Source organism: Podarcis vaucheri, assembly GCF_965113315.1.
Source record: "Podarcis vaucheri genome assembly, chromosome: Z".
Taxonomy (NCBI): Eukaryota; Metazoa; Chordata; class Lepidosauria; order Squamata; family Lacertidae; genus Podarcis; species Podarcis vaucheri.
In genome coordinates, this window is record NC_138758.1 from 50,862,333 (window position 1) to 50,890,105 (window position 27,773).

At 48.2% G+C, this 27,773-nt stretch overlaps 2 protein-coding genes across 8 annotated transcripts in view; one reads left to right on the forward strand and one right to left on the reverse strand.

The window, feature by feature from the left end:
* Window positions 1-18,171, forward strand: part of RABGAP1 (RAB GTPase activating protein 1) — a 100,171-nt gene extending 82,000 nt beyond the window's left edge. For all 3 annotated transcript variants that reach the window (XM_082208851.1, XM_082208850.1, XM_082208852.1), the window contains 11 exons: window positions 3,043-3,168; window positions 4,659-4,802; window positions 7,884-7,925; window positions 8,904-9,032; window positions 10,757-10,849; window positions 11,453-11,563; window positions 13,611-13,715; window positions 14,201-14,284; window positions 14,666-14,737; window positions 15,749-15,946; window positions 16,236-18,171. In XM_082208851.1, coding sequence (XP_082064977.1) covers window positions 3,043-3,168; window positions 4,659-4,802; window positions 7,884-7,925; window positions 8,904-9,032; window positions 10,757-10,849; window positions 11,453-11,563; window positions 13,611-13,715; window positions 14,201-14,284; window positions 14,666-14,737; window positions 15,749-15,946; window positions 16,236-16,358 — 1,227 coding nt within the window. In that variant the 3' untranslated portion in view covers window positions 16,359-18,171. The remainder of the gene's footprint in view (window positions 1-3,042; window positions 3,169-4,658; window positions 4,803-7,883; window positions 7,926-8,903; window positions 9,033-10,756; window positions 10,850-11,452; window positions 11,564-13,610; window positions 13,716-14,200; window positions 14,285-14,665; window positions 14,738-15,748; window positions 15,947-16,235) is intronic.
* Window positions 18,172-25,495: 7,324 nt separating this feature from the next.
* Window positions 25,496-27,773, reverse strand: part of STRBP (spermatid perinuclear RNA binding protein) — a 120,074-nt gene continuing 117,796 nt past the window's right edge. For all 5 annotated transcript variants that reach the window (XM_082208889.1, XM_082208886.1, XM_082208885.1 and 2 more), the window contains one exon: window positions 25,496-26,440. In XM_082208889.1, the coding sequence (XP_082065015.1) occupies window positions 26,346-26,440 (95 nt within the window). In that variant the 3' untranslated portion in view covers window positions 25,496-26,345. The remainder of the gene's footprint in view (window positions 26,441-27,773) is intronic.

Consider the following 27,773-nt stretch of genomic DNA (forward strand, 5'->3'; position numbering starts at 1 on the left):
GAGTATCCTGGCAAAGGGCATGGCTGGCTGGTTGGCACCCTGAGCACAAGCACTCCACAGTGCAGCATTTTGGTACAGGTCCAAGTTTCATAAATCCTGTGCATTTACCAGGAAGATGGGTGGCATGTTTTTTTCCTGCTTTTGTCAGTCAGGGAGTCAAGTCAGGTTACCAGGCTGCTCAGTTCGAAGTCTACCTGGGACCAGCTTGGGCTCTGGGCCACAGGTTTCTTCTGGTGCCTGAGTGGACTGATTTCCACATCTCACCAGTGGCCTCTGACTAAACGAGCTTTGTAGAAAGGCTTGAAGGGAGGCTACAGTCTGTTGCAGGTGTCAAATAAAAGCTGGTTGGGGGGGGGCGGGCTTTGTAGTTTAAGATGACCACCCACTCCCAAGGCTGAATGTCTTTCCTTTCCCTCTCTTAACACATCAGAGGTTATGTGGGCCTTTGAGGGGCGAACCGGTCTGCGCGGAGTCCACCACGGGGAAATCTTGGACAATCTATTCAAAAGTAGTTGTCTGGATGACCCCTTCGGGTACTGGTTGCAAGTTTCCTCTTGCTCCTTGGAAACAGCCAACTCAGAATACCAGCAGGGATGCCTGCCCTGTCTCGCTTCATTTCCCTGGCTGTCCACCCCACTCCATCAGTTGCTGAGCATTTTTTGCAGCTACTTCTCTCCGACACCCTTAATTCCCTTTCTGCTGCTAAAAGTTATTTTTAAACCACATTCATGTTGTTGGTTCTCTTTCTCTGCTCTCTCCCCGCTTCCTCAAACTAGCTATCTCTGCTGTCAGTTACTGAATGACACTCTGCAGAGCTCCCAGGCCCATTTGTTGTTCTGATCCACAGCAGGCTCCTTTTCCTTTTTTTAAAATATCCCACACCCCCCACACCCCCAGCAACCCTTCAGCTTATTTGAATGATGGCTGTACCATCTTCTCATACTAAATATAAAGAGACTTGGTGTGTCTCTGAAAACCAGACTTCCTGTCAGTTTGAGAGGAAAGTATCCCCCCCCCCCAATGACACAAGAAAGTTGTAGGGAGATATTCTGAACACCAGTCATAAGGGTAGTTTTGTTGTAATTGAACAGCAGCTCCCAATATTCACAGTGAAAACTGGAGACCTCACAGAATAATGAATTTAGCGGTTCTTCGCCTCGCCACAGGCAATGCAGGCATTAGCTGTGCAATTCATAAGAAATGAAGATGAAATTGCGCTTAAATTGGATCTTAGAATTGCTTCTGAGGTTGCTTTTGGAAGATTGTGATGGGTTTTTAAGAGCTTAAATCCCAGTCTGGAGATGTAAGCCTTTGAATTGTGATACCTGCTTGTCTTTAAGAGAGGGCAGCCTGCAGAGCAACAGAAGCTGAAAATATCATTCAAAATGGGTGGCTTTCCTGGGCCCTTGGATAGAGGTCTTGGATTTCCGTGAGTGCACCTCTCAAATGTTCATGAGGTGTGCATGAGCCTTCCTGGTGCATTCTTCAAAAGCACCACAAACTCCCTCTTTGCAACAGTTTTATTTCCCCCTCAGTAGGGACGCGATTGGCACTGTGATCTAAACCACTGAGTCTTTGGGCTTGCTGATTGGAAAGTCGGCAGTTCAGATCCGCGTCACCGGGCTTTGTCCCAGTTTCTGCCTAGCAGTTTGAGAGCATGCCATTGCAAGTAGATAAAATAGGTATCGCTGTGGCAGGAAGGTAAACAGCGTTTCCATGCACTCTCGCTTCCATCAGTGTTCCATTGTGCCAGAAGTGGTTTAGTCCTGCTGGCCACACGACCTGGAAAGCTGTTAGTGAACAAACACTGGCTCCCTTGGCATATAAGCAAGATGAGCGCCGCAACCCCATTGTCGCCGTTGACTGGACTTAACTGTCCAGAGATCCTTTACTTTTTTTTTTAACCTATTCCCCCCTCAACTTGTAAAAGACCCGGTTGACCTGGCCCAGAACATGAACCTTCATTACTGTGGAAAAACAGGGTGAGTTTTTGAGCAAGGGAAGACGACAGACTTTTCCAGAACGCCCTGGGTAAGGATGATACCCACTTAAGACTGGCATGGTGTGGATAAGGCTACCAGTGGGTTTTAGCCATGATTGCTGTGCTCCACTTTCGCTGTTGGAGGCAGGATGGCTCCGAATATCAGATGCAGGGCTCTTCCGTTCCTAAGAGTAGATATGACACCATCGGTTTACTCCTCATTTTCTGCTGAACTGCTGCTAAGCCTTCCCTTGCTGTCATTTTCTCACACAACCTGTGGTGGTTTACGGTTCATTGGTGGCAGAAAGAATGAGCAATAATCTGCCTTTTCCTTGTGGGAGTAGAGTAGGGCCACATTCGCACCATACATTTAAAGCACACCTTTACCACTTTTAAACAGTCATGGCTTCCTCAAAGTAATTACAGAAGCTGTGGTTTGCTAAAGGTGGTGAGAGTGGTTAGGAGACCCTGCATTCCAGAGCTACAATTCTCAGAGTTCCCTGGGAAGAGGGCTTGATTGTTAAACTATTCTGGGAGCATTAGCCCTGTGAGAAAAATGGGGGTCTTCTACTAGCTCTCGACACCCCTAACAAACTGTAGCTCCCAGAATGGATGATTAAAGTGGTATAGTTAGGACTGCCGTGCATCTGAAATTTCCCAGCAGTGTCTGGGTGGGATAGCTTAAATGTCCAGGAAAATCCAGACTTCCATGTTGGAAGTGTAGATTTTGGAAATTTTCCTTAAAAGTAGCTCAAAAACGTCCTTTTCTTTCTTTTCTTTCTTTTTTGTGATCTGGCAAAAAAAGTTTAGCAACTTTGAAGAAAAAAAACTAAGCGACTTTTGTGTTTGGATTTTCACTTTTTGAAATACGGCAACCCCTAGGTATAGTGCTTTAAAAATAAGGTGTAAATGTGGCCCACGTTTGGCTGCCAATGAAGTAAGGTGGTTCTCTCAACATACTGGTAGGAAAGACTGAAGGAAGAAGTTAGATTATCATGCTTAGCTCCCCACCCCACACCCTTTTAAAAATGACAGCCGGTTTTGTTCTTTGTCTTTGACAGATGCCTGAAGAACAGGCGTTTAGTGTTCTGGTCAAAATCATGTTTGACTACGGACTCAGGGAGCTTTTCAAACAGAATTTTGAAGATTTGCACTGCAAGTTTTATCAGTTGGAGCGACTCATGCAGGTAAGAGGTGCTGTCTGTCCCCGGAGACCAAGATTTGACAGGGGGCGGGGTTTCATCCGAGAGAGTGATGCTCTTTGCAAGGTGAAGTCCAGAGGTGATGCTAACAGTGGTGGCCTGGCTGAGGGGTGGCCACAAGGCCTTTAATCATGAGACCAGCTGTGCCCCATTCTTCCCTTGGCCATTTTCTTCTTCCCACGACTATCGCAACGGCGTGTGTAGCACAGTGGCAGGGAGAGTGGGGTGGCTGCTGTGATCCTCATTACTGGACTCCAGCTCCCATCATCCCTGCCTACTGACCATGCTGGGAGTTGGAGTGCAGCACAGCTTCCCCCAGCCCTGGAATAGCATGCCTTTATTCTCTCCCCTTCAATTTCTTTCTTTTTTCTTTTTAAATTGTTCTTCTTCTACCAAGTGTACTTGAAGCATCTTGTGAATTGTTCAAAAGAGCCACACACTATATATTTAGTGTAATATTGAATGAATGAATGAATGAATAACAATAGAGGAGAAGCAGTGGAATATAATAATAATAATAATAATAATAATAATAATAATAATAATAATAATTGATACGACAACCCAAGAATTCATTAAGTGAAAATGCTTAGTCAGATTTGTATTGTCCGTTAGGCAAAGACCATTGCAATACTAGTCACCAAAAACAGTAATAAGAATCCAAGAACAAATTAAAACATAGATTGTCAAAATTTAAGATTGTAAAGTTCCTCAGTTCATTTAGGTTTAGGTTTTGTAAAAAAGATCCCCTTGGCAGTTGTTTTTGCTTAAAAAAAGGGGGGCCTGTAATTTTATTTTTTACTAAAGTAAAAAAGGTAACAGACTTGTCTACGTTTGTGCCAGCAGCCGTCTGATTGATCCCTTAGAAAAAGAATTTATTTGCTCCACATCTGAGAGCTGCTGGAGGTGCAGCTGGGGTGGGGAAGCACACGCGGGAGGCCACAGTTCCACAGTTTTGGGGCCACACTGGAGTAGCCCCCCCCCAACCACGTATCCACCCACCACATCTCCAGCGATGAAGGAATTCGTGGCAGGGCCTCTGATTAGCACTTTACAGTTTGAGCAGGCTCACATGCCTGAATCCCCGTGTTTCTAGAATGCCAGGCAAGTGAAAAGTTCCTTGCCAGGTCATTTGCAGTAGCCTTCAGCAGCCGGCTGCCCTTGGGCATCTTGGCATTTCAGCAGGCCATTGGGGTCATTGGGGGGGACGGGACGGGACGCTGGGTCTTGCCCCTCCCCTGCTGCCACCATTAATGCACCTGAATGGGTGTTTTTTGAAGCTAGTTGCTGCCCAGGGGCATTGATGTCCAGGAGACCTAAACGTTCTAAATTACGTTAATGGGAAACTTAAATGTTCTGTGGTGCATTATGAGTCCGTTGTGTGCTTCCATCTTAAACAGCATCTTGCAGATGAGAAGATGGTTATTTATTTATTGGTATTTGGGGCAAACTTTTGTCTTTTTCTTCTCTTTTAGGAGTACATTCCTGACCTCTACAACCACTTTCTGGACATCAGCCTTGAAGCACACATGTATGCATCCCAATGGTTCCTCACACTGTTCACAGCAAAATTCCCCCTTTATATGGTCTTCCACATCATTGACCTGCTGCTGTGTGAGGTAAGGGCGATCGCCTTTGACAAATTCCAGTAACCCCGGCCCTTCACGTGGGTATATTTAGTTATAAACCAAACACACGAGAGTTCCTCTTCCTTGTAAGCAAGCAAAAATAAAAGGGTGGAGAGAAGGATGGTCTATATAAAGTTCCACAATCATGTTCATTTTCATAGATGTTTTTCCAGCCTTCTGCAGACATGGCATCATGTCTTCCAGCCAGTGCATTAGATGTTAATCTCCCATTTCTTAGAATCCACCTATTGTGTGCCTGTGTGTGATCTGGGCATTGAGTCGCTGGCAAAGGAGGTCAGCTTTGTCCCCCTTAATCTCTGAATGGCTGTGTGCAAGAAGCTGGTGCTGGAGGAAGGAAATGATTCAGCAGCTTCAAGAAAGTTTTGGGCATAAATGACCGGGTTAAGTTATGGGCAGAATGTGGTGCCAAGAAGAGCTTGCTAAAAGCTTGCTTTTATTGTTGCTTATAGTTCTCAGGTGGCGCAATGGGTCAGTCATTCTTGCTGTTAACCGGAAGGTTGGTGGTTCGAGCCCACCCAGGGATGGCTGTGGGCAGGACTCCTGCCTTGCAGGGGGTTGGACTAGATGGCCCTCAGAGGTCCCTTCCATCTCTATGATTCTATTACCATTGTGGTTGTATCAGCTGCAGAAAAGAATATACATGCTAATACAATATTTAAAGAAACGACATCAACCAAAATATATTGTTACATTAAAATATATAGTAAAAATAAATGAGGTAAAAATAAATAAATACAAAAGGTTAAAAGGAACTAATGCATAAAAATCACCTCCATTTCTAAATGCTGCAACACAACAAGAAGAGTGCTGAGGACTGCTATGCTGTTGACAAACATGCTTGATGGTAGAAAAGTCTTTTTAGTTTGAGGCTATTTTTCACCTTGTTCTTTAGTCATATAGAGGTCCCAAGGAAACTCACAATTCATATAAAAAAAAGAGCCCTCCCTGCCATCAGGCTTACAATATAAAAGGACATGACACACAAGGAAGACGCACTGTGAGGGAGGAGGAAATCAGCATGCTTAGGTTAGACGTCTTAGTTACTTGGGAGACCCACGGGTCTTTTCCCTGTGGGATCCATGGCCAATTGCTTGGGTAAGGTCTTTCCATGCCACTTTCTAGTACGTGCTGCTCTTGTTTGAGTTCATTGTTGTCATAATGTGCTAGGAATATCCATAAAGCCGGGGAGAGATTGCAGCTCAGTTGCATCTCAAGAGAAACAAAGCAGTTCCGTGGAAAACGCTTAACTGGGGTGTGTCATGGTGTGTGAACGAGGGACATAGTCTGACCTGGTCTTAAGGCAACTGGGTATTAATCACCATTCTGCATTTGGCAGAAACACTTTTGGCTTTGGGGCTTCTGATTGTTTTGGGATTCTGATGGTGTGGAACTCTGGTGAGGAATTGTTTCCCCTCCTTTTCTGATTTAAATATTTGAAAGTCATGGGCGATTCATGCTGCCCCCTACCCAGTTCCATTTGGGGCACCTTCTTAGGGACCAGCCTTCCACACCAGGAGAAGGGATTGTGCTTGACTCCAGCTCCTGTCAGGCCAGCCTGCAAGGCCTTTGGCCGGGAATGAAGGGAGTTGCAGTGCAGCAGCATCTGGAGGGCATCTGGAGGGTGGGCCTTGATCTAGACTATTTGGCCATGTTCGGAGGGTTCCCCTGGATTCCCTTCCCTAAACAAACACTGGATTGTGCAAGGGGCATCCGTGGGGGCTGAAGGTTCAGACCTGGATACAGTAATCTACGAACTTTCCCCAGTCTTCAATGAACTTTTGGTCTTTGGTGTATCTGATTTTGCCAGTTAATTTATCCAATTCCGCATAGATTATAGTTCGTAGATTATCTGAAAAACATATGTGGCGTGAACACAACGCTAGTGGGATTTCAAGAGGCACTGTAAAACCAGAGAGGTATTGTTAATATGAAATAGGGGGAGCAGGGAAGTATAACGGCAATACGAAAGAAGGGAATGTGTAACTAAAGTTATAAATACAGATGATTGTCAGAGATGCTGAAGGAAGTTCAAAACAGAGATAATTTGTTGTATTTTGGATAAAAATGTATAACTGTATGGAAAATCAATAAAATTTATTTATTTATTTATTTTAAAAAAAGAAGGTTCAGACCTGGAAGGAGAACTTAAAAGTGGAATTCAATGCAGTGCAGTGTTCTTGTTCGAGAGATTTAGAGGGTTCCTCCAAACCTTGCAGCAAAATTGACGAAACATGTCTAAATCACATTTGTGAGGGAGCAGTGAACAGAGCACATTTTAGCCAGGCAGCAGCAGCAGTGGTGGCGGGAATGGCTTCCTGGGAGGCAGTTTTAATAATTTGTGTACTCGCTTGCTAATTAGCAACATTCATTAATTCTCAGTGGACTTTCCCCCTCGGAAAATGGCACAGTTCTGCTGTGCCCCCTTTTACTGAGAGATCGTTCTGTTCCTTTCCCAGCTGGGGTCTGTGCTCCTCGGGGTGTGTGTGTGTGTGTGTGTGTGTGTGTGTGTGTGTGATGGGGCGAAGAGTGGTGCACCCTGCTGAAAATAGCAGCTATCAGCTCTGCTCTGGCCTGTCTCTTCTGAGCTGCCAGAGGAACTGTCTGCCCATTTTCAGCTTTTCGTTTTCAACCATGAAGAATAGGAACCCTTTCCTGAAATCAAAGCAGTTCAGGTGGAGGCTGCATCCCATGATCTAGTTGTGCAAATGTCTAGGCACTCTTCTTTCTCTCTTCTCTGCCCACAATTACAAGAAAAATATATGCAGACTTACTGGTGGAGCTTGTGTTCTAGGAAGCTGTACAGCAGCAATGAGCTGTTGAGTCTTCTGGGTACATTTAGCTTACGTCCTCACCCCCTGCAGTAAGATGACGCTTAGTAGAGGGTATCAAGGCTTTGGAGCAGAGAGAAATACCTGTCTGTTTAACAGACTTTAAATCAGAATGGGTTCTGGGGCTGATAGTTCTCGTCCAGAACAGACTTGGCAGAGACTGCTCCGAATGTTGGTTTTGTCTCTCACTACTTGCTTTTCTTTCTTGTTTCTTTTCCTGCAGGGCATCAGTGTTATATTCAATGTTGCCCTTGGGTTGTTAAAAGTGAGTATCCAGCCCCTCTGTTCCGCTTCACACGATTTGTGCCGAAAGCCCTGCAGTGAATGTCTGCACTGTAGAAATCCTTAAGCCGTCCTGCAGAATTATCTTACAATTTTTAAAAGCAGGGTCTAAAAGAAAGAACTCGGCAAGAGAATGACTAGTGGGTTCTGGCTCCAGTGGAGTGAGTTTTACAGTGGGGCTCTTGCTGAACACCTTGGGGCTCTCTCCCCACCTGTGGGGCCATGTTTGCAACGTAGAAAAAAGCGCTGGGGTAAATAGGCATTATTTTTTAAAAAGAAGGAAGGAAGGAGCCGGAATCCAATAACTCCACACTGGTAGTCAGGACAGACTGTGAGCAACCTTCCCTCCTGCCCACCTTGGACGGGAGTGTCTGTCTCTCTTTGTCTTCCCTGGGGTGGGGTGGAGTGGGGAAGGATGAACCGTACTTTGCTAGGAAGGACCTAGCAGAATGAGGCTTTCCTCCCACTCAGTGCCTTCATTTTGCCACTAGCGTGGGTGGATGAGGAAAGCAGGGAGGCTGCTCTTGCTTCAGAACTTCCTGCCATTGTCAAAACTTTCAGTTTTAAACTGTCTGCGACAATCCAGACATCCTGTCCCTTAACCTTGCTAGCCTTCCCTCCATCCTGTCTTCCATCACAAAGGACTCCTGCCCCACAGCAGCCTGCACCAAGGTGCTGCCCTCAGGGTGCCTGGGACCGCAAACTTCACTGGCCCCAGCCAGCAGGGGGGGTTGTGATCTGGCACTGGGCTGCAGACAGCCACACAGGAAAACAGGAATGTGTTGTGTTGTGTTGTGGGGGTTTTGTGTTTTGTTTTCAATAAAGCGGAGTTAAATATCATTTCCAAGTTCTTCCCTAAGGAAGAAATGAAGCTACTTTTGCCACCACTTTCCTTGGTTACAGGATGTGGGTGCCACACAATTTCATTTTCCAGAAACCCTTTTTCTCTGCACTTTCTCAGACAACTAGGGACGACTTGCTGCTGACTGACTTCGAGGGTGCTCTGAAGTTCTTTCGCGTGCAGCTGCCCAAGCGATACCGCTCTGAGGAGAATGCCAAGAGGCTGATGGAGTTGGCTTGCAGCATGAAGGTATGTGAGTGGAACCACCGGCCCTTGCGGGGTTGCATTTAAGTGGAGCCTTGCTATGAAATACTCGGGGGTGGGGGTGGGAGGGTGAATATGCCCCTCGTGCACTGCCAGCAGCGATGCCTCCTGTTCTGGCTGTGACTGGAGACTTTCCAGACAGTTAAATAGCTGCTGTAAAGTGGAGGGAGGAAGACTTGCACTGCCAGAGGGAGCCTTGGTGGAGCTTCTGCATCAGTGCCAGTAGAGGGAGCAAGAGGACAGGTTTTGTGCCACTCCAACATCCCTTGTCTGACCAAACTGCAGGAGGCAGTGGGAGACAGGAGTGCCTGGCGTGCTCTGGTCCAGGGGGTCACGAAGAGGCGGACACGACTAAACAACAACAACAACATCCCTTAATGAAACTGTTGGTATCCTTCCTGGGCAGCCTCTGGCACCAGCCTGGGCCCTCCAGATGTTCTAGACTGGGGCTGATGGCAGCTGTAGTCCAGAACATCTAGAGGAGAGCCCCAGGCTGGTCTGGAGGCTGATCTTTTTGCAAATCGTGCTCCCCATCCCCTTCTGATTGACAGTCTTGCCTGTTGTTGTCCTTTCCGTTCATCTCTCACAGTGATAATTGCCTTTTTGTAGGGTGAGCTGATTGGCCTTTCAGCCAGCCTCAAAATAAACCTTACTTCATTGGGAGGGGGGACAGGTGGGAGCCCCAGGTTTGCTAGCTGGCTTGCCCATTCACGGGGATAAGAGGTTGGCGTGGGTTTGCTTCACTTTTCCCTTTCCCTTCCTGCATTTACTTCCCATCTTTTCTCCATGAAGCTCAAGGTGGCATATGTGGCTCCTCCCCATCTCATTTAATCCCCAAAACAACATTCCTGTGAGGTGGGTTAGGCTGAGAGGCAGTGACCGGCCCAGGGCCATGGTCGAGGGGGGTTTGAACCCTGGTTAGACACTCTGCTACACCACACTGTTTGTTTTGCGGAGCAAAAAATAAATCCAAGGCTTTAGATTTGTGTGATAACATTTCAGCAGTTAGAAAAGCAGGGCACTGGGTAGTGTGTTTTCTTAAGTGTCAGGGAATGTTAAAAAACTGCCAGATTGCATAAAAGAGGGGGTCTCCAGAAAGTCCGTGCCACAATAGATATGGACTTAGCACAAGTTAAAAAGTACAGGTTAATAAATGCTACCTGAGCCCCACTCCCAGCCTGAAGCCCCCTCCTTATTGAGAAGCCAACCATGATATGTTCCAGCTCTCGCTTGAGGTGAAAACATGAAAGATTGTTCTGGGGAAAATGTCTGTGTTTGTGATGCAATGGCGAGGGAAGAGGAGACCTGCTTCATGGAGCTTGGATCAGTGTGTGTGTGTGTGTGTGTGTGTGTGTGTGTGAGACATTTGCTGAAGATGCTTTGAGGCGCTCTAAGGGTTATGGGATGGGGGCACTGTCCTTCTGAAGTCACAGCCTCTGTCCCTCTCCCGACATGCACAACTCCTCCACACATGTGCTGATAAGAATTCCTTTATCCTCTCTACTGTGTCCAGTGACAAACTCTGTAAATTGGAAGGCTGCCTAACTGTAAGCTTCCTAAGCAAGAGACTCCCAGCCAAATAAATCACCAGAGTTCCGTTTTGTTTTTATAAAAAGGCTCCAGCGGATATCTTGAGTTAAAAGAAGCGAAAGCGCAGCTTCTCCACATGTCTTGACTGAGATGCTCTTGATTCTCTCCCCCACCCCTAGATTAGCCAAAAGAAGCTGAAGAAATATGAACGGGAGTACCATGCCATGAGAGAGCAGCAGGCTCAGCAGGAAGACCCCATAGAAAGATTTGAGGTAATTTATGTTATTCTGTCATGTTGGGGGCCAGCCTTGGACCAGATAACCACACGTGTCTCAGTGTTGTATTGTGTAGGGACCACAGAGCAGGGATGGTCTCAGGCAATCCTTTCTGAGAAGGCAAATCCATAACCAGGGGCACTACCACTGAAAAAGTCCTGCCCCTGCTGGCGATATGCATCATTTAATTCCAGCCTTGTAATTCAGTCTGCAAAAGTCAGTCTCCTGCCTGCTTACACACCCCATGTCTTTCTTGGTGGGCAAGCTGTTGGTGGCCTCCATAAAAAAGACATAAGGAAGCTCCTTAGCCCCCTATTTGCAATGCCGAGTTCCAGGCAGCTACAATGAATGTTTAATTGCAGGGTTTAGGGTGGAGGATACCCTCTGGGGTGACCACTCTGGGGGCAGTTGTTTGGGGGCACCTAGAGGCTACTGCCTTGACAATAAGGAAGCATCTTGTGGAGCAGGGACGCTCATCCCTTGGGTGAAGCATTGGTGGCCTTCTTGGAACTTAATCCAGTGTCTTCTGAGGTGGGGTCACTTAATGAGTCATTGATTCAGGAACTTGCTATCTTTTGACTCTTTTTTGCCTCTATCCAGCGAGACAACCGGCGCCTGCAGGAAGCGAACATGAGGCTGGAGCAGGAGAATGATGACCTGGCCCACGAGCTGGTGACAAGCAAGATCGCCCTGAGGAAGGACTTGGACAATGTAAGAGCCAGAGGCCTGGCCTGGCCATTCGCTGCCCTTCGGTCTGTTTGGCCGCCATTCTCTCTCGGTGCCCCTGAGGACAGAGCCCGTCTTTTGTGAAGGGCTGTAGCATCTGCTTTCCATGCAGAAGGTCCTGGGTTCAACTCCTGGTGTCCCCCAAATAGGGGTTTGGCTTAAGGCAGCTTCCTGGGTTTTGCCCTTTGAGAATCCATTCCCTGCCTCCAACCTTCTCAGCCCAGTTGACTTGGGAGCAGAGCCCCATGACCAACATAAACTGGCTTTATCCCTAGTCACTTGCGCCTGAGTGTCCTGGGGAGGGTTGCTGTGTGACAAAACAGTTGCGGGAGCTGGGTACCTTTAGCCTGCAGAAGACAGAGATGTGATAGGTAAAGGTAAAAGTGACGGGATAACAGAGGTCCCATGGAAGATGGAGGAGGCTTGCTTTCTCCTGCTCTGGAGGTGGGACCCGAACCAGCAGATTGAAATGGCAAGGAGATTCTGACCATGGTGCGTTGGCAGAGGCAATACGGCCATGAATCGTAGCAGCTGAAGACTTCTGGGCCCCCTGGTTGGGGAAGCTTGCTCTGATGAGGCAAAGCATTTCCTTTTTTGCAACTATCCAGGCTTCCTTCTTTTCTTTTTACTTTCTACCAGTTTGGCAGCAGGTCTTTGGATCCTGCCCAGCCTTTCCTGTGCCTTATCACAAACAGCCATGCACTCTCTGTTGGGTCATGTAAAATGGCACCAGTCGACTTGGTTTAGCCAGGTTCTCATGTTAGGACAAGGCAGGAATGTTCCCAAAACAGTGACGGTGGATAAGTCTGCCATCTTCTCAGAGAGCAGTTGACTCAGGAAGAAACTGGGAAGATTTGTTCTGTGCAGCTCCTCCTAGCCAGCCTGTTTCTTCTGGCACTTACTGGTTTTAAAAGACCTCTGAACCTCTCTGTATTCACATACAGTGGTGCCTCGCAAGACGAAATTAATTCGTTCTGCAAGTTTTTTCTTCTTGCGAGTTTTTCGTCTTGCGAAGCACGGTTTCCCATAGGAATGCATTGAAAATCAATCAATGCGCTCCTATGGAGACTGTCCGGGGACAGAGGGGAAGCGCCGCGGGCCTTCCCCTCTGTCCCCGGACCTGTTTTAAAGCAAGGGAAGGGGCAGCGGGGAGAATCGCTTCTCCCCGTTGCCGCCCCTTGGTTCAAAAGTGGTCCGGGGACAGAGAGGAAGGCGCACGCGCGCCTTCTCCTCTGTCCCGGGAGATTGCGGGGCTGGCAACGGGGAGAAGCGATCTTCTCCCCGCCGCCCCTTGCTTCAAAAGAGGTCTGGGGTGCGGGGGCAAGCTTCGTTTTGCGAAGCAAGCCCATAGGGAAATTCGTCTTGCGAAGCAACTCGAAAACGAAAAAACCTTTCGTCTTGCGAGTTTTTTTGTCTCGCGAGGCGTTCGTCTTGCGGGGCACCACTGTAATCCCAGAACATTGTGTGGGAGGAGGAAACAAATGAAGGTTACCTGGCAGGTGAAAACACTGGAGGGGTGGATGTGCACAATGGATCCCTTCTCAATGTCACTACCCTGTCCCTGGGAGGCCCTCATCTTGGAAAATAGCAGGAGAGGCAGATGTTGGAAATGACACTCGCTGTGCTTGTAAAGCAAGCAAGCTTTCTGCTTCTCCTTTTGTCTGGATTCCCGGTTGAAAAGGCAGTGCCTTCAGTGCAAACCCTTGTTTCAGTATCGTGGGGTGTCAGCTTACATGCCCCCCACCTCGGCCTCTCTCCCCCTTTTGTATATGAAGTGGGTTTGCTGCTTTCTGAATGGTCTCAGATATTACCAAGGCTTTATTCTAAATTTAATGTGGAAGACCCAGCCTCAAATCTCAAGTGCCTGCCCATGTATACACCCACTTCTCCACAACTTTTTATTTGCTATTTGCAGAATTGTTGCTTTCTGCTAGGAATGTTTTTTTTAAAAAAAATAAAATAAAATAAATAAAACATGACCGGAGATGGACTCTGTGACATTTTGGCTCTCCCATGTTTGGCTTTCCCACAGGCAGAGGAGAAGGCGGATGCCTTGAACAAGGAGCTGCTGATGACCAAGCAAAAGCTGATAGATGCTGAAGATGAAAAGAGGCGGCTGGAGGAGGAGTCGGCTCAGGTTTGGGCCATGGGGCAAGGAGGTGGGGATGGTTAGGCTGCTCTCCCTCCTCTCCGCCAGTGGGAGGGAGAGCAGGCACGGCAAGGGCAGAACCGCCGGTACTAAAGTCCGGCAGCCTCTCTGGGTGGCTTTTCTGTGGTTCTGCCCTTGCCAAACCCAGCTGGATTCCAGATACCTGGGGGGAGAGGAAGGTCTTGTGCCAAAAAGACATCTAGAGTAGGCACTGTGCAAGTCTCCTTCAGGAGAGGGTTCTAGAGTTTTTCAGGGCACCACCACCAAAAAGGCCTGTCCCTTGGTGCTGCCTTCCGCTCCCCAAGCATATTCAGAAGGAGGGCCCATGTGGAAGACCTTCAGGCTTGGGGGTGGGTGGGGAAGGTACATACAACTCAGATGTGAAAAGTTACTATGCATCTTTGCTTGTAAGCAGAATGAGAGCTGTTTGCTTTTTTGCCCAGCCCTGACCCCTCCTGGTCTTCCTTTTGCAGCTGAAGGAGATGTGTCGCCGGGAACTGGACAAGGCAGAGTCCGAGATCAAGAAGAACAGCTCCATCATTGGAGACTACAAGCAGGTGAATGCAGGGGTCTTCCAGGTTGCTGGCTGCAAGGGGAAGCCTTCTGTCTTGCTGCAGATGGATGCAACTCTCAAGAAGGCCTCATGAAGGCTGCTCCACCCTGATGCCCTCCAGGGGGTGATGGACTTCAGCTGAGGCTGATGGGAGTTGTATTCCATCTAGACCAGGGGGCTGGGACATCCTTGCGCATGAGCAGAAGAGAAGAGGCCACAATGGGTAAATGGAATCTCTCTCTGCAATGGCTGTGCATATCGCTTCATGTCTGTCTTTTGGACAAGTCCTAACCATGGCTTTCTCAAGGCCTCTAGCCGGCCATTTGGGAAGCCAGGACCAAGGACTTGAATGGGCTCCGCTGAAGTTCTCTCTCTGTTTTGGTAGATCTGTTCCCAACTGAGCGAGAGACTGGAGAAGCAGCAGACCGCAAATAAAGCTGAGATTGAGAAGATTCGGGTAAGGAGCGTCTCTGCCAGGGCGTTGGTTGGGTTTAGCACTAGGCTGAAGGCAGCTTGAATCCCTTGGAGGACATGTGAGCTGAGGGCTGTGGTGCTCAGGTCCTGCCTTCAGACTTCACATTTGGGCATCTGGTTGCTGAGCCAGATGGGGTCTTTGGCCTGATCCATGCTGCTACAGGCTCTTTTGGCATCCTCTTGAAACAACCCCTGTGCCATTTTAGGATTGGGCCGTTTCTGGGATTCCTCCTTGAAAGCGTAATAATGTGTTGGAGGTCACCCCTGTTGCTTTTCAGTGGGGCTCATCCTGATATGAAAAGGGTGACTCTGAAGCCTCTCATCTCCCTGGGGACCTTCTGCTCCGGATGCCTACCCCTCTTTGAATGTGTGAGCAATTTGGACCTTGAATTACATATTACAATTGCAGCCTGCCTTTCCTCCCGCGAGCTCAAGGCAGCACACGTGGTTCTTCTCTCTCCCACACCCTGAACTTTTATCCTCACAACATCCCTTTGAGGTAGTTTCAGCTGAGAGGCAGTGACTACTAACCCATGGTAACCTCAGTTAGCTTCATGGGTGCACGGTGATTTAGACTAGGGTCTAGCCTGACACTCTAACCCCCACAACCATACCAGCCATATGGGAGTCAAGGTGTGTTTGTGTGTGTGTGATGGAATAGTTCTTGGACTGGGGAAACTGCACTGGCAGCTGGAGTGGCTTTCCTCTCCAACAGGCAGAAATTTACCCCTTCCCAATTGAGTCATTCCAGAAGCAGAAAAGTTAGAAAATCCTGTGATCGTTAAGTTTAAAGCTGCATCAGTTTGGTGTCCATAGCATCTGTTGGCTACTAAAGGTTGCCTCTGGGCAAAACTGCTGCTTTGGACCCAGGCTCCTGCCGCTGGCTTTGGGGGGCAAATTATGGGCATGCCAGGGGCAGGTTGGCACACAGGCTGCAGTGGGAACCCTGCTCCTGTGGGTGGGGAAGCTCACGGCCTGATCTCCTTGGCTTCAGCAAAAGGTTGATGACTGTGAGCGCTGCCGGGAGTTCTTCAACAAGGAGGGGCGGGTGAAGGTGGCCAGCGTTGCCCGGGAGGGCTCTGAGGAGGACACAGACGAGGAGAAGGAGGCGCTGAAGAACCAGCTGCGGGAGATGGAGCTGGAGCTGGCCCAGACCAAGCTGCAGCTGGTGGAGGCAGAGTGTAAAATCCAGGTAGGTCACATTGGGGGCAGTGGGAATGGGGCGGTGCACCAAGCCAGTGCCCCTGCCTTCCTACAAGGGTGAGTGGCTGTGTCCAAAATGAAATCCCCATTCTTAAGCCGGAAACCACTCCTGAGTTCTTCTCTTAAAAAATGGTTTCTGGAAACAAGACGACGTAGAGCTGGTGTGAATTTTGTACCCCCTGCTTAGGTTTGTTCAAGTGGGGTTGGGGAGGGAGTGGGGGTGGTTGTGTGCACAGAATTTGGGAGTTCTGTGACTCTCCTTTCCTGTTGCCTTTCAGGATCTGGAGCACGACTTGGGGCAGGCGCTGAATGAGGTGCAGGCCTCGCGGAAGACCTGGTTCAACCGAACACTGAGCTCCATAAAGACAGTGACAGGCGTTCAAGGGAAAGAGACGTGCTGAAGGGGCGGCCTCCTCCCGCGGCCCACGTTCCCCCTTGGGGCACCTTCTGCCTTCCGTTGCTGCCTCGGCCAGTTGCCGATGCTGCTGCCATGTGGGAGAGAGAGGGGACCAGGATGTACATAGACTCTAGAAACACACAGCGCATGTTGGGGCTTTCCGCAGGTCAGTGGCCCAAGCTCTCTGCGAGGCTCAGCGCAGGATCTTCATACTACTGATTATTTAACCAGGGGGTGTAGCTGTAGACTGGAAGCTCTTTTCAGAGGGGCAGGGAGGGGGACACACACACACACACAAAAACACTCCATTCTACAGTCTGGCTGGAGGCATTTCGCAGGCCCAGGTACGAGAATTTACCAAAACCTCAGACTTACTAAGTTTACAGATACAAGAACTTCTTTTTTTTTACAGTTATAACTCTTTAAAAGAACAAAAGGGAAAAAATACTATTTCCAACAAGTTACTCCAGTGCCAGAGACCATACCCCCCCGAGTTAGTGGGGGAAGAAGCATTTGCATGGTTACCTTTTGGAGCAGGTTCGCGCCCCCCCCCCGCAAGTGTGTGAACACACCTCCCTGTGTCTCTTCCTTTGTCCACCATTTAGTTATTGTGTCACTAATCAATTCTATGCAAGTGGGTTGGAGGAGGGGGAGTGTCATCATTGTCTTTTCAAAGTACCTGTCGCTCTTGGAGTCCTCCTCGTCTCCGAGCTATTTAACTTCTACCGTGGTCCGTTCCACATGTGGTTCATCTTCCAGAGCCATATATAACACATACCTGTACCATTTCAGTGGGCAGGACCTCTGGACTGAGTTAAGCTAAACTTGGGCCCTAACGAAGTCTGCGAGGCTTTTAACTCGCGCCTAACTTTGTCTCATTGACTTGGGTGGAATCTTCAGATGCTACTTAGCTTAGTTTGGATCCAGCCCATTTGTGAACCAGAAGCTTCGTCCTTTTAACTTAACAAGCATTAAGACTGTCTGTCTGTTTAACCAGCCTCCCTTGCACTTTCTGGAGAGCTGCTCTGCCTCTGCGGGAGCTATTATCCTTTATCCTTTATGGTTTTGCACATGGATGGGAAGAGGGCAACACAAAATAAAGGGGTGGGGAGGGAAGGAGGGATCACTGCACTGGCTGCGCTGTTGCTGTGTGTAATGTTTCGCCGTCTTTGCCTGGGCCTCTCCCAGGCAAGGCGTTTCGTGGCTCCAATGGCTGGCTGGGTTTTCCTTGTTCGTGTGCACCATTCCCGCTGCCATCATCCCTTCCCTTTCCCTCCACGCTTCCTGTAACTACACTGGTAGGTCCTAGGTCTGCTTGGATTTCTGAGCGCTTAGACTACCCCGAGACGTCTCACCAGAAAAGCTGTAGAATGGAGGTTTTGCACCTTTGTAATTTCTTCTTTTTTAATTTATACTGGTTTGTGCTACGCTGAAATGAAATAGCTATTGTATCAGCGGATAAACTTTTCTTGTGTGCAGCGTGTTTTGAGTATAAGCTGGTTACAATAAGAGGCACTGGTTTGTATATAAAGATAATTTGTATTTCTACGTTATTATTTTTTTTTTGTTGTTGACCAGACTAATGCTAGCTAATGCAGCCTGAGACTACCAGAGGCAAAAAGACCTTGCGGTGCCCAGGAGTTCATAATTTCTCTTCCCCTTAAAACTGTGTACATGAATATCTCGTATTGTTTTAATAATACCAAAAAATAACTGTAACTCCATCATTAATAGATGTGTGGACATTGTAGTAGAAGAGTAGTTTGCAGAGTATAGATCTTTGAATTGATATATAAACTAGTAAAATTGTATTACTATTTTCTTGTTGTCTTTCACTTTTAATGGAAATGTCATCTGGTCAATTTGTCTCTGCTGGGGCAGTAAGAAAGTTAAGAAAAGGTTGGGGCATTAGGAAGTGGCCTTCTACGCTCAGAGCAGCAGCACTCCAGCGTTTCAGACAAGAGCACCTTCCTGTGCTTTACGTGTAGGGAATGAGCCCAGTGCTTTCTGCACACACAGCAGGTGCTCTGCTGCTGAGCTTTGGCGTTCTTGGTTCCTGGAACCCACCCTCTCCAGCATCGCAGCTGTGTGTTGATCTGGGAAGAACATCACTCACAGTAAACACATCCATTAAAAGCCCCCTTGCACTGACCCACAGCACCTCGCTTGCACGGAAGCTCCCTCCTTGTTTCACATAGGAAGCCCTGCTGGATGGGGCCATGGGCTGTGTGTGTGTGTGTGTGAGAGAGAGAGAGCATGTGTCTGTGTGCCTAAGCCTAAAATGACCTCAGGCTCTTGGCATGGCCAGCACCTTTGAGACCTGTGCTAAAAGTTCCCACTTTCCTTAGCCCTGGGAAACACACTTTTGGATGCATGGCTTGCTGTGTCTGGAAGCCTTGGGGTGGGCAGGCACATGTTTTCCATTTAGTTATTGACTAAAACAGGGGTCTGCAACCCGTGGCTCCAGAGCCGCATGTGGCTCTTTTACACCGGGGCGGATACTAGCGAGGGGAGGAGGCGCATTGTGCAGTACACTCCCCACTGTGGCGGGTGCTGTACTGGCTGTGACGTCGCATGGGGGCGGTGCGTGCGTTAGTCACGCACCGTCCCGACGTCACCTTCCCACCCGCTGTCAGATCACGGCTCTGGAGATATATTTATTTTAAATGTCGCAATGGTTTTGCGGCTCCCAGTTTTTTTTTCCTTCGGAAATGGGTCCAAGTGGCTCTTTTTGTCTTAAAGGTTGCAGACCCCTGGACTAAAAGAACATTGGTTAAAATGTTCTCCAGCGCGGTTTGGCCTGCAGGACACAGTACTGTTCTCTTCTCCCTTCATCCTCACCTAGACGGTGGCTCTGCTGGAGGTCTGGTGACTGCATCAGAATTTAGCTGGTGAGCTTTGTAGCTGAGCGAGCACTGGAAACTCTGCACTTTATTCCTTGGTTGCAATTTGAACCCATTTCAGAGAGGACAACTGCTGAGAGAGTCATTTGGGAAGTTCAACTGCTGAATGTTTACCCTGACAAGTGGGGAACTTCACAAGACATCTCTGAGCGCCATTATGGATATATTACAGGAAATTGCTAATTGTCATCTGTTAACTATCAGCTTGTTGGTCTATAGCAGCAGTGGCCAACTCCCAAGAGACCTACTTACAGAATTGAAAACTAGGGTTCAGGTCAAAGTTGCTGACCTTTTTTGGGAAAGGAAAGCCCCCATTTTGGGGAGTACAGGGCAGTGTTGTTAAGCTTTTTTTAGGGAGAAGGAAAAGGGAAGCCCCCATTTTTTTTTGGCGGGGGGGGGGACAGTCACTCAACAACAGATCACTGGGAAAACAAACAGCCTCACTGAGTAAACTCCGTCTTCTGTTCTGCAGATCAACAATGGTAGGCAGGGCAAAGGGGCAGGGCAGGATTCTATTTTTCAAACGCTAAGGGAAGGGACCCAGCGATCGACCATGATCTACCAGAACCTCCCAGGGATCCACCATTGGATTGCGATCAACCTGTTGGGCATCCCTGGTCTATAGGACTGCAGGAAGATGCCTTACCCTGAGTATGACCATTGGGCCATCCAGCTCAGCAAACCAGCAATGGCTTTCCAGGGTATCAGGACAGGAGTCTTTGCCACCCACGCCTGGAAATGCTGCCAGGGACTGGGACCTTCTACGTGCCAGGCAAGTGCTGTACCACTGAGCTGCACCCCGTCCTTTAGCAGGTGCTGAATTGTGCCCATGGATGAAGGAGTGTTTTCTGAGTTGCTTCCAAGGTCCACTTTTCTGCCTGCTTGTGGTACCTTGGCTAGCAGTTAGATAATTGGCTGCAAAGGATGGCTGTCATCGGGTTCCATGGTCAATCTGTGCACATGTTTGAAGATTCAGGTCCAACGTGGAATCGAGCCCCTGTGTGCGGCTCGTGGGCTGTACATTTGTTGATGGGTCTCAGAAGGTAGTGGACTCGCCTTCATTGGAGGTTTTTAAGCAGAAGTCGGATGGCCACCTGCCAGGATTCTTTAGCTGCGATTCCTGCACTGCAAGGAGTTGTGCTAGATGACCCACCCACCTCTACAGTTCTGTCTGTGGACAAACTCTGGATCCCTCGGTCTGAAAAGTGAGGCGAGCACCACACCCCATAGTCGCCTTTGACTGGACTTCACTGTACAGGGGTCCTTTACCTTTCAACCGCAAGCTGAAGTTTGCTCACTAGATGCAGCAGCTTCCAAAGCACGCACAGGTGTTGCCAGGCTGCCTAGCAAGGGAGATGTGCTGCAGCATTCTGCTTTGTTGCTAATTGCTTAGGAGCCTGTCTCTCCTTCCTCCCCTTTTGAATTTAACAAAGCTAAGAATAGCTTGGAGGCCACCTTGGGGCAGGCAAGGCGGCTGCTTTGTGCAGGAAGAAAGGGTGCCTGGCTGACCAGAGCATTTAAGGGGCAGTGTTGCTGCCAGGAAGCAGAAGGCGTGTGATGCTGGGAGCCCCCAGGGATCCTGCCCTAGTGGGCAGGGTGGGGACAGCCTGCTTAGAGGCTCTGTCTCCAGAGGCCACAGACATAGCAGGCACACGGCGGGGGGGGGGGGTCTCAGCTGCTTCTCCAGAACCATTTTCGCTGTGCAAAGGCTGGGAGCCCAAAGGTTCTCCACCATCATTTTCCTCTGGGTTCCACTTTTCGGGGGGGGGGGGGTTCATGATGTATATTGCATGTTGTCCCTACAAAGTGCTTGCTGACTTCTTTTGTGTGAAACAATACACTTCATGTAATCAATTTTCATGAAGTATGGCTCATTCAGTGCAGCAGGGTCGCGCACCCCCCACCCCAGTCTCTTACAAGTCCTTTATTCAGTTTGTCTCAAGTTCCTTTAGCGCAGACAGGCGACTGTACGGAGAGCCATCTGCCTTTCTGGCACCTGATGTACCTTGCACCTTAATGCACTGAAACCTCTGGCCACAGAATTGCCTCCTCCCTCTGGGAATCCTTTTTATTGCAAGGGCCGCATGCCAGTGGCCGGTAGGGCCAAAGGTGAAAGTAAGTGGAGCAACAAATCTGAATTTTAACTTTGCACAGTGGGTTAGCTTCTGCACACGTGCACACACCCGTCTCTGTCCTCCATTCACACAAGAGGGAGGCATCGCAGTTCAAGGATAGGCAAAACCACTCTGGGTGTGAAGTGTGGCTTGGGCTGAGACCCAAAGGCCAGACGAGAAGGCTTGGAGAGATGCATTCTGCCCCTCAAGGACCCCAACCCAATTTAGGCAATGCACTGCAGCTCAGTCTGCAGTGACCGCCTTGACTATCTGGCCTGCTCTGTGCATGTGATGCAGTTGCCCTGGGCCACAGGAGTATAAGAGCCCAGGGAGAGGAGGCAGGGAGCTGGCAGGCTCATTGGTCAGGCTTGGTGGCCCTGATGTGGCCACAATCACTTTCTTCAGCCACAGGTGCTCTTGACTGGCCTTCTGAATTGATGTTGCCAGTCAACACAGCCAAGGAAAAATGTTCTGAAAGTGAGCCAGGATAGCAGGGATTGAGGACACCCAACGGAATATTGAAGTTCGTTGGCACAAATCAAAAGGTAAAGGTAAAGGGACCCCTGACCATTAGGTCCAGTCGTGGCCGACTCTGGGGTTGCAGTGCTCATCTCGCTTTATTGGCCAAGGGAGCCGGCGTACAGCTTCCGGGTCATGTGGCCAGCATGACTAAGCCGCTTCTGGCGAACCAGAGCAGCACACGGAAACGCCATTTACCTTCCCGCCGGAGTGGTACCTATTTATCTACTTGCACTGTGACGTGCTTTCGAACTGCTAGGTGGGCAGGAGCAGGGACCAAGTAATGGGAGCTCACCCTGTTTCGGGGATTCGAACCGCCAACCTTCTGCTTGGCAAGCCCTAGGCTTTGTGGTTTAACCCTCCAATCAAAAGGTAAATGTGATTAATTCTATCCTTGAATAATTTAGCCAATAAGTACTAGGAGCATAATAGAAAGATGCATCTGTGGAGCTTTTAAACTTTTTTTCATTTGGTTTCCATTGGCTTGCAATTGATTTCAGTCCCAATCTGGAGGTACTTGCAGGGTGTGTTTTTAGCACTGTGGAATCCAGCGGAAGGAGAAGTTGAAGTAAAGTATGACTTCACCATGCAGAAAAAAGGAGAAAAGGGTGTGAAAAATGGCCCTTGCTTTGGAATAAGATGGTGGTGTGCAGAACAGGTAGCTGCTTGAAGGAGAGAACGAGAAGCAGCCTTTTTTTATAAAAGAAAAAAAGCACACACACAGAAGTCATTGGAGGAAATGAATAACTTAATGGTTTCCCAGCCTGGGCTGACTTATAAGCAGAAGCTGGCTGGCCAAGGTTACAGCACGGCTGTTGACAGCATGGGGGCTCGTTTGCTCTCAGAGTGGCAGGGCACAGCAACGCCAGGAAGGCAGCCAAGCTGTGTGTGGTCAGAAGCTTCCCTAAACACCAAAGAAGCATTGCTGCAGTTTGTGAACTCCTGGCCTTTAGGAGGTTTGTGTTGTGCTTACTATCACACACACCAAGTTCACTTGCCAAACTCACCACTGGTTATAGCTCCTTGTGATAGCTATATGGATTTATTTTTGCTGCTGCTGTTGGGGTTTGTTTTTGTGTTTGTTTTGTAACTTGCCCACAACTGACTGCTCCAGCGTGTGGTTCCAGGCTAGACTGTATCTCTTCAAGCTGCAGGAATGAATTAAAATCAGTGTTGGGAGGGGTATCAGATGGCTATCTAGTCCAGCCCCCACTCTTACCATGTCCTGGACAGGCAGTTGTTCAGCCCTTGCTTGAAAATCTCCAGCTAAGGAGAGCAGCCTTCTGAGGCACAGTCTGTTCCAGTGCCAAATGTCTAAAGTCTAAAGTTTTCCCCTTGCAGTTTGAAGTTGGGTCCCATTCCCTCTGGAGCAACAGAGAATGGACTCAGGTGCAGCATCTACAGAGCATCTCAGCACATGGCTTGCATCTCACCTCTGGAAGGTCTCTTCCCCAGCCAAGCCTGTTCCTACCTCAAGTAGGAACTGTTGCAGGCCCTTCCCCGTGGTGCTGCCTTGAATTATGAATGTTGTAGCTGGAGAACATGGATTGAGGTGCAGAAGGTAGACTTCCTGGGATGGGGGAGGGGTAGAACATGACACACATCACTGCATGGCCCACGTGCTTGTAGCATGATTCTTGTATGAAGGCTGTAGCGGTAAATTTTTATAAGTAACTGGTATTGGGCACTAGGGACAAAGGAGTATTTGTGTTGGGGGGGTGGCATTCGAAGCCTGTGCAAAGGGAGACCTACACCCCACAGCTGACTCCATTTCCCATAAGCAAATGGGGGGGGGAGGGGGCAACAGCTGTGTGTCTCTAAGGCCGAGGTGGGCAGCCTTCAGCCTTGCCAGGCTGGTTTGGGGTTTTCCCTCTCTCTATCTTATGGGGGAGCTCAGTGGCATTAGATGTGAAGAGACAGTTCCAGAAATTCAAAGTTGCAGAGATAAAGAGGTAATTCTCATTATAGCACAGGGTCTTCTTCCCACTTCACTTTTCTAGGTTCTGTTGACACAGTATGCAACATTTTAAAAATTGAACCCAAGAGCAGCTTCAGAACCTCCTGCGACATTTGGAGAGTTTATTAAAGGTTCCCATCCAGTACCAGCCTTATTAACCTATAAGTTAAACACTCGTTCTCCACGCCACCCTTTCACCCCCACACAGGAATTAATCCGCTCTATTTATAAACATGTTCTCTGCTGACTAATGTTTCTTTTTAAATAGTAATAATAAAAACATCAGAGCATCAGTTAAGTGATCAGATTTAATTATTGATAAGAAAACATTCATTTCTTATTCATGACAGTTATTATGGGACATCCTCTTCTGTTCTTCAGAAGCCAGCAATGAGGGTGGTGGTTTCAGCACAAGCCCAGAAAAGAGGGTGTGGGTTGTGGCCTCTGGAAGCACCAGCCCCCACCTCAAGGACTGCAGCGTCTAAAATGGGTGGGGATTCAGTGCCAGAAAAAGTTTGGCAGCTTCAACACAGGCTGCTTTAAAAGGGGGGAATTAGGCAGACTCACAGAGTGAAGGTAAGGCTTTTTCATCATTATAACTGCAGGTGCCCAAAACAGAACCGTCTAGAGGTCACCCGCTGCTAAATTACAGGAACCAGGGCTGCCACCAGCAGGGTGGGCTCTGGACTAAGAGAGTGTTGGGGGAACTGGGGACTCCAGCTGTCATCAGCCCCAACCACAAGTTTCCCACCCAGACACAAACCAGGCCACTCTCTGGTCCAGCTGCGCTGCTTTTAGGTCATTCAGATGGAACACAAAAGAGAGAAAGAGAAAGCTCTAAACTGAGGACTTTTCAGTGAGGACAACAGTAATTGAACCACCTGCTCAGAAGTGTGTTAGGAACCAGGTCTCCCTGTTGGGGTCCACCCAGCTCCTACGCTGATTGACAGTGGCTCTCCAGGGTTCCCAGGCCCATGTGGAGATGCCATGGGGGTTCAACTGGGACCTTCTGCATGCAAAGCAGACACTCTTCCACTAGGCAGTCCTCTGAATGCTGCCTGCCTCAGTGCTAATGGTGTCTTAAGACAAAACAGAAATAATATTTTCCTTACGGTCAATTCCTTGAGCAGGACACCAAAAACACAAATTGGTATTTAACCAAAGAAATAAATATGTAAGAAAAGAAAAACAGAAAATCCTCCCTGGATATTTACATTCCATTTCACAAGTGAAAAAAAACTACAGAGGAAAGCCTATTAACAGTAAGGTGCAGTGAAACAGCAGCATGGTTGAAAAGGAAGAAACAGAAACATTCTCTGGGCCAACAAATAGAAGTGCTATTCCTCTTCCAGCCACAGTTCAAGCCTAACTTTATAAACAGAAGTCCAGAATGGCTGGAAGCGTGATTTCTATCAAACCTCCTGAGAAGCAGGTATAGCAAGGATTCACTTGCTATGGAGATATACCCTCCAGGACACAGCCTGCACATCCCTCACAAGCTCTGCTGGAATAAGAGGGCTGCTCTTGCCCCTGACCCCCCAAAAAAATTCCAACAGGACTTGAGGATTGGCTGCATTGATAATATAAGTGATACACCTGTCCTTGCAAGGGGTGTGTGTGTGTGTGTGTGTGTGTGTGTGTGTGCAAGGTAGGCTTATTGCTCCCATTTTATAGGAAAGAGCTGGCTCTTAAGCAAAGCCACACGGAAGATCCACCGCTGAGCTATAATCTGAAGCCAAAGGTTCTGCACTCTCTTGCTAGCAATTGGGCTGGATTCCACCCCAAGGAATTTGCTTGTTCCCCATGGACCCAGCGCCCTCCAATGGCACCCTTCAGGCCATGAGGTTTCTAGGGCAAATGCTAATGGAGAGGGGGGGCAGCAGCAGGAGGGGGCACATTTATTTGCAGGTGAAAGAGCCTATAGGTTTCACAAAGTTGTGCATAAGGAGTGAAGCTTTCTTAACTCCCCCCCTGCCCAAAAAACCCCCATCTAGAAACCAGGAAACTTCCCACCCCATTGCTGCAATCCAGGGGGTGGGCAGGCGGGGGGGGGGGGGGAGAGTGGACAGAGAGAGAGAAAGTGTTCCCTCCCATTGCTCAAACTCAAAAGCCCAAACTGGAGTTCCAACAATTTGACCCGAGCAGCTAGGCCAGTGCTCAGAATGCAAAAAACCCCCAAAACCTCTTTTCGACAGGGTTGTTCCTTCCTTAGTGAAATGCAGAAGTAGCCAAACGACATTCTTTTTGTACATCTATTGCTGTGGTTTTAAGAGCTGGGGTGGGTTGTATTGCTTTTTGGGAGTTCAGGAAAGTTGAGAATTAACAAAAAATATAAACGAGCTTTTTTCTTTTCTTTTCCTTGAAAGAGAAAACTAGAGAGTCCCAAATCTGATTGCTGAAGGCTGCCCCCTGCTCCCTCCTTCCAAGTCTTGCTTTTAAAAACGCGTTTGTTGGAGGGGAAAAAAGCACCTTTTTCCGAACCGCATAACCTGTTTGCTCTAGAAGTCAGAGAAGAAATCTTGAGGGCCCAAGTGAATGATAAAAGGAGCCATGTCGAGAGGTTGGCAATAAGGGCTGTCAATGAAAAAGCCACCTACAGCAGAGAGAAGAGCAGAGAAGCAAGAGGAAGAGAAATTGCAGGTTAATTAAAGAAAAGGGAAAAGTAGCGAGCGCCGCTTAAATTTCTCTGCTCTTTCAAGCTGTAAGTGGGATTTTCATTGCAAAATGGGCACATTTTTTGATACCTTTTTGGGGTAGGCGGGTGGTTTTTTTTAGGTAAATAAAAATATATATATGGAACCATCCTATATTAGCAACCTCAAAAAAAAAAAAAAGTTAACAGTTACCTGCTCCCCCCCTTCATATATTTGTCGACATATAAAAAATAAGGAACCGATAGCTTATTAGGATTTTCAAGTAAAGCAGAGAAATGTAAAATACGCAGCAAAAGGGCAGGTTTACAGACGTGGTTAGTAACTCCCGACATGACAAAAAAATAAATGGAGAGGAGAGGGCAAGGGGAAATGACTTCATATCAATTATTGGAAATGATTTTGCCATCAAGTTGGAAAAGAGCATAGCACCCACAGAGAGCTGTCACAACTGACCAGGGAGAGGATCTCTCTGGAAAGCGAATCCTCAATAAAGTCAGCAAGATTTGTGCTTGAAAGGTTTTTAGTGTGGGGGTTGGGAGAATTTCATGGCATTAACCAAAACAAAAACACACACCAAAAAACACCCCCAACCCTTGAAATTTATCAAGCTGCCAATTTGCACGGAAACAAATCTTTGTTTGGTAAGTCTTATCTGCCATGCTTTTCCAAGCTCAGTGATGGTCTTCCTTTCATCCATAGGCCAGCAAGACAGTCAATGGTTTTATCAATACTGTTCTCGATCTGAAGGCACCCCAAGCCTCAGTCCCATTCCCAACCTCCCCCCTCCCTGCATTAAAAATAGCAATCCCTGTACACAGATGCAAGGGAAGACGAACAGCAGACTAGATGCTGCCCATCCAAGACAGCCTTTAAAGCACCACCGCCACTGAACCAAAAAGCCAGAGGACAAAGTGGAAACAGCTGTGGAGGACGGAGAAATCACATTCCAAAGAAGCACAAATACTTAGGTGCTCACTTTACACCGCCACCTTTTCCCAAAACCACAACTGTGGTTAACCCCGAAGAAAGCTGCTTGTTTATATACTCTGCCCCTGAAGAAGGCATCTTAAGGATAGAGCTCTTCCTCCATGGAGGTTTAGAGACCCCACAACTCAACCTCCTTTCCACACACACACACACACCCCACCACACATTGACCAAGACCCACCTTGCCCCTGTCCAAGTACACCTGGAGGAGAGCAGAGTATATAAAAGCCTCCTCTGGGCAGCACAAAACCATCATAAAAAAGGTGAGCCACAAATGGGTGACGT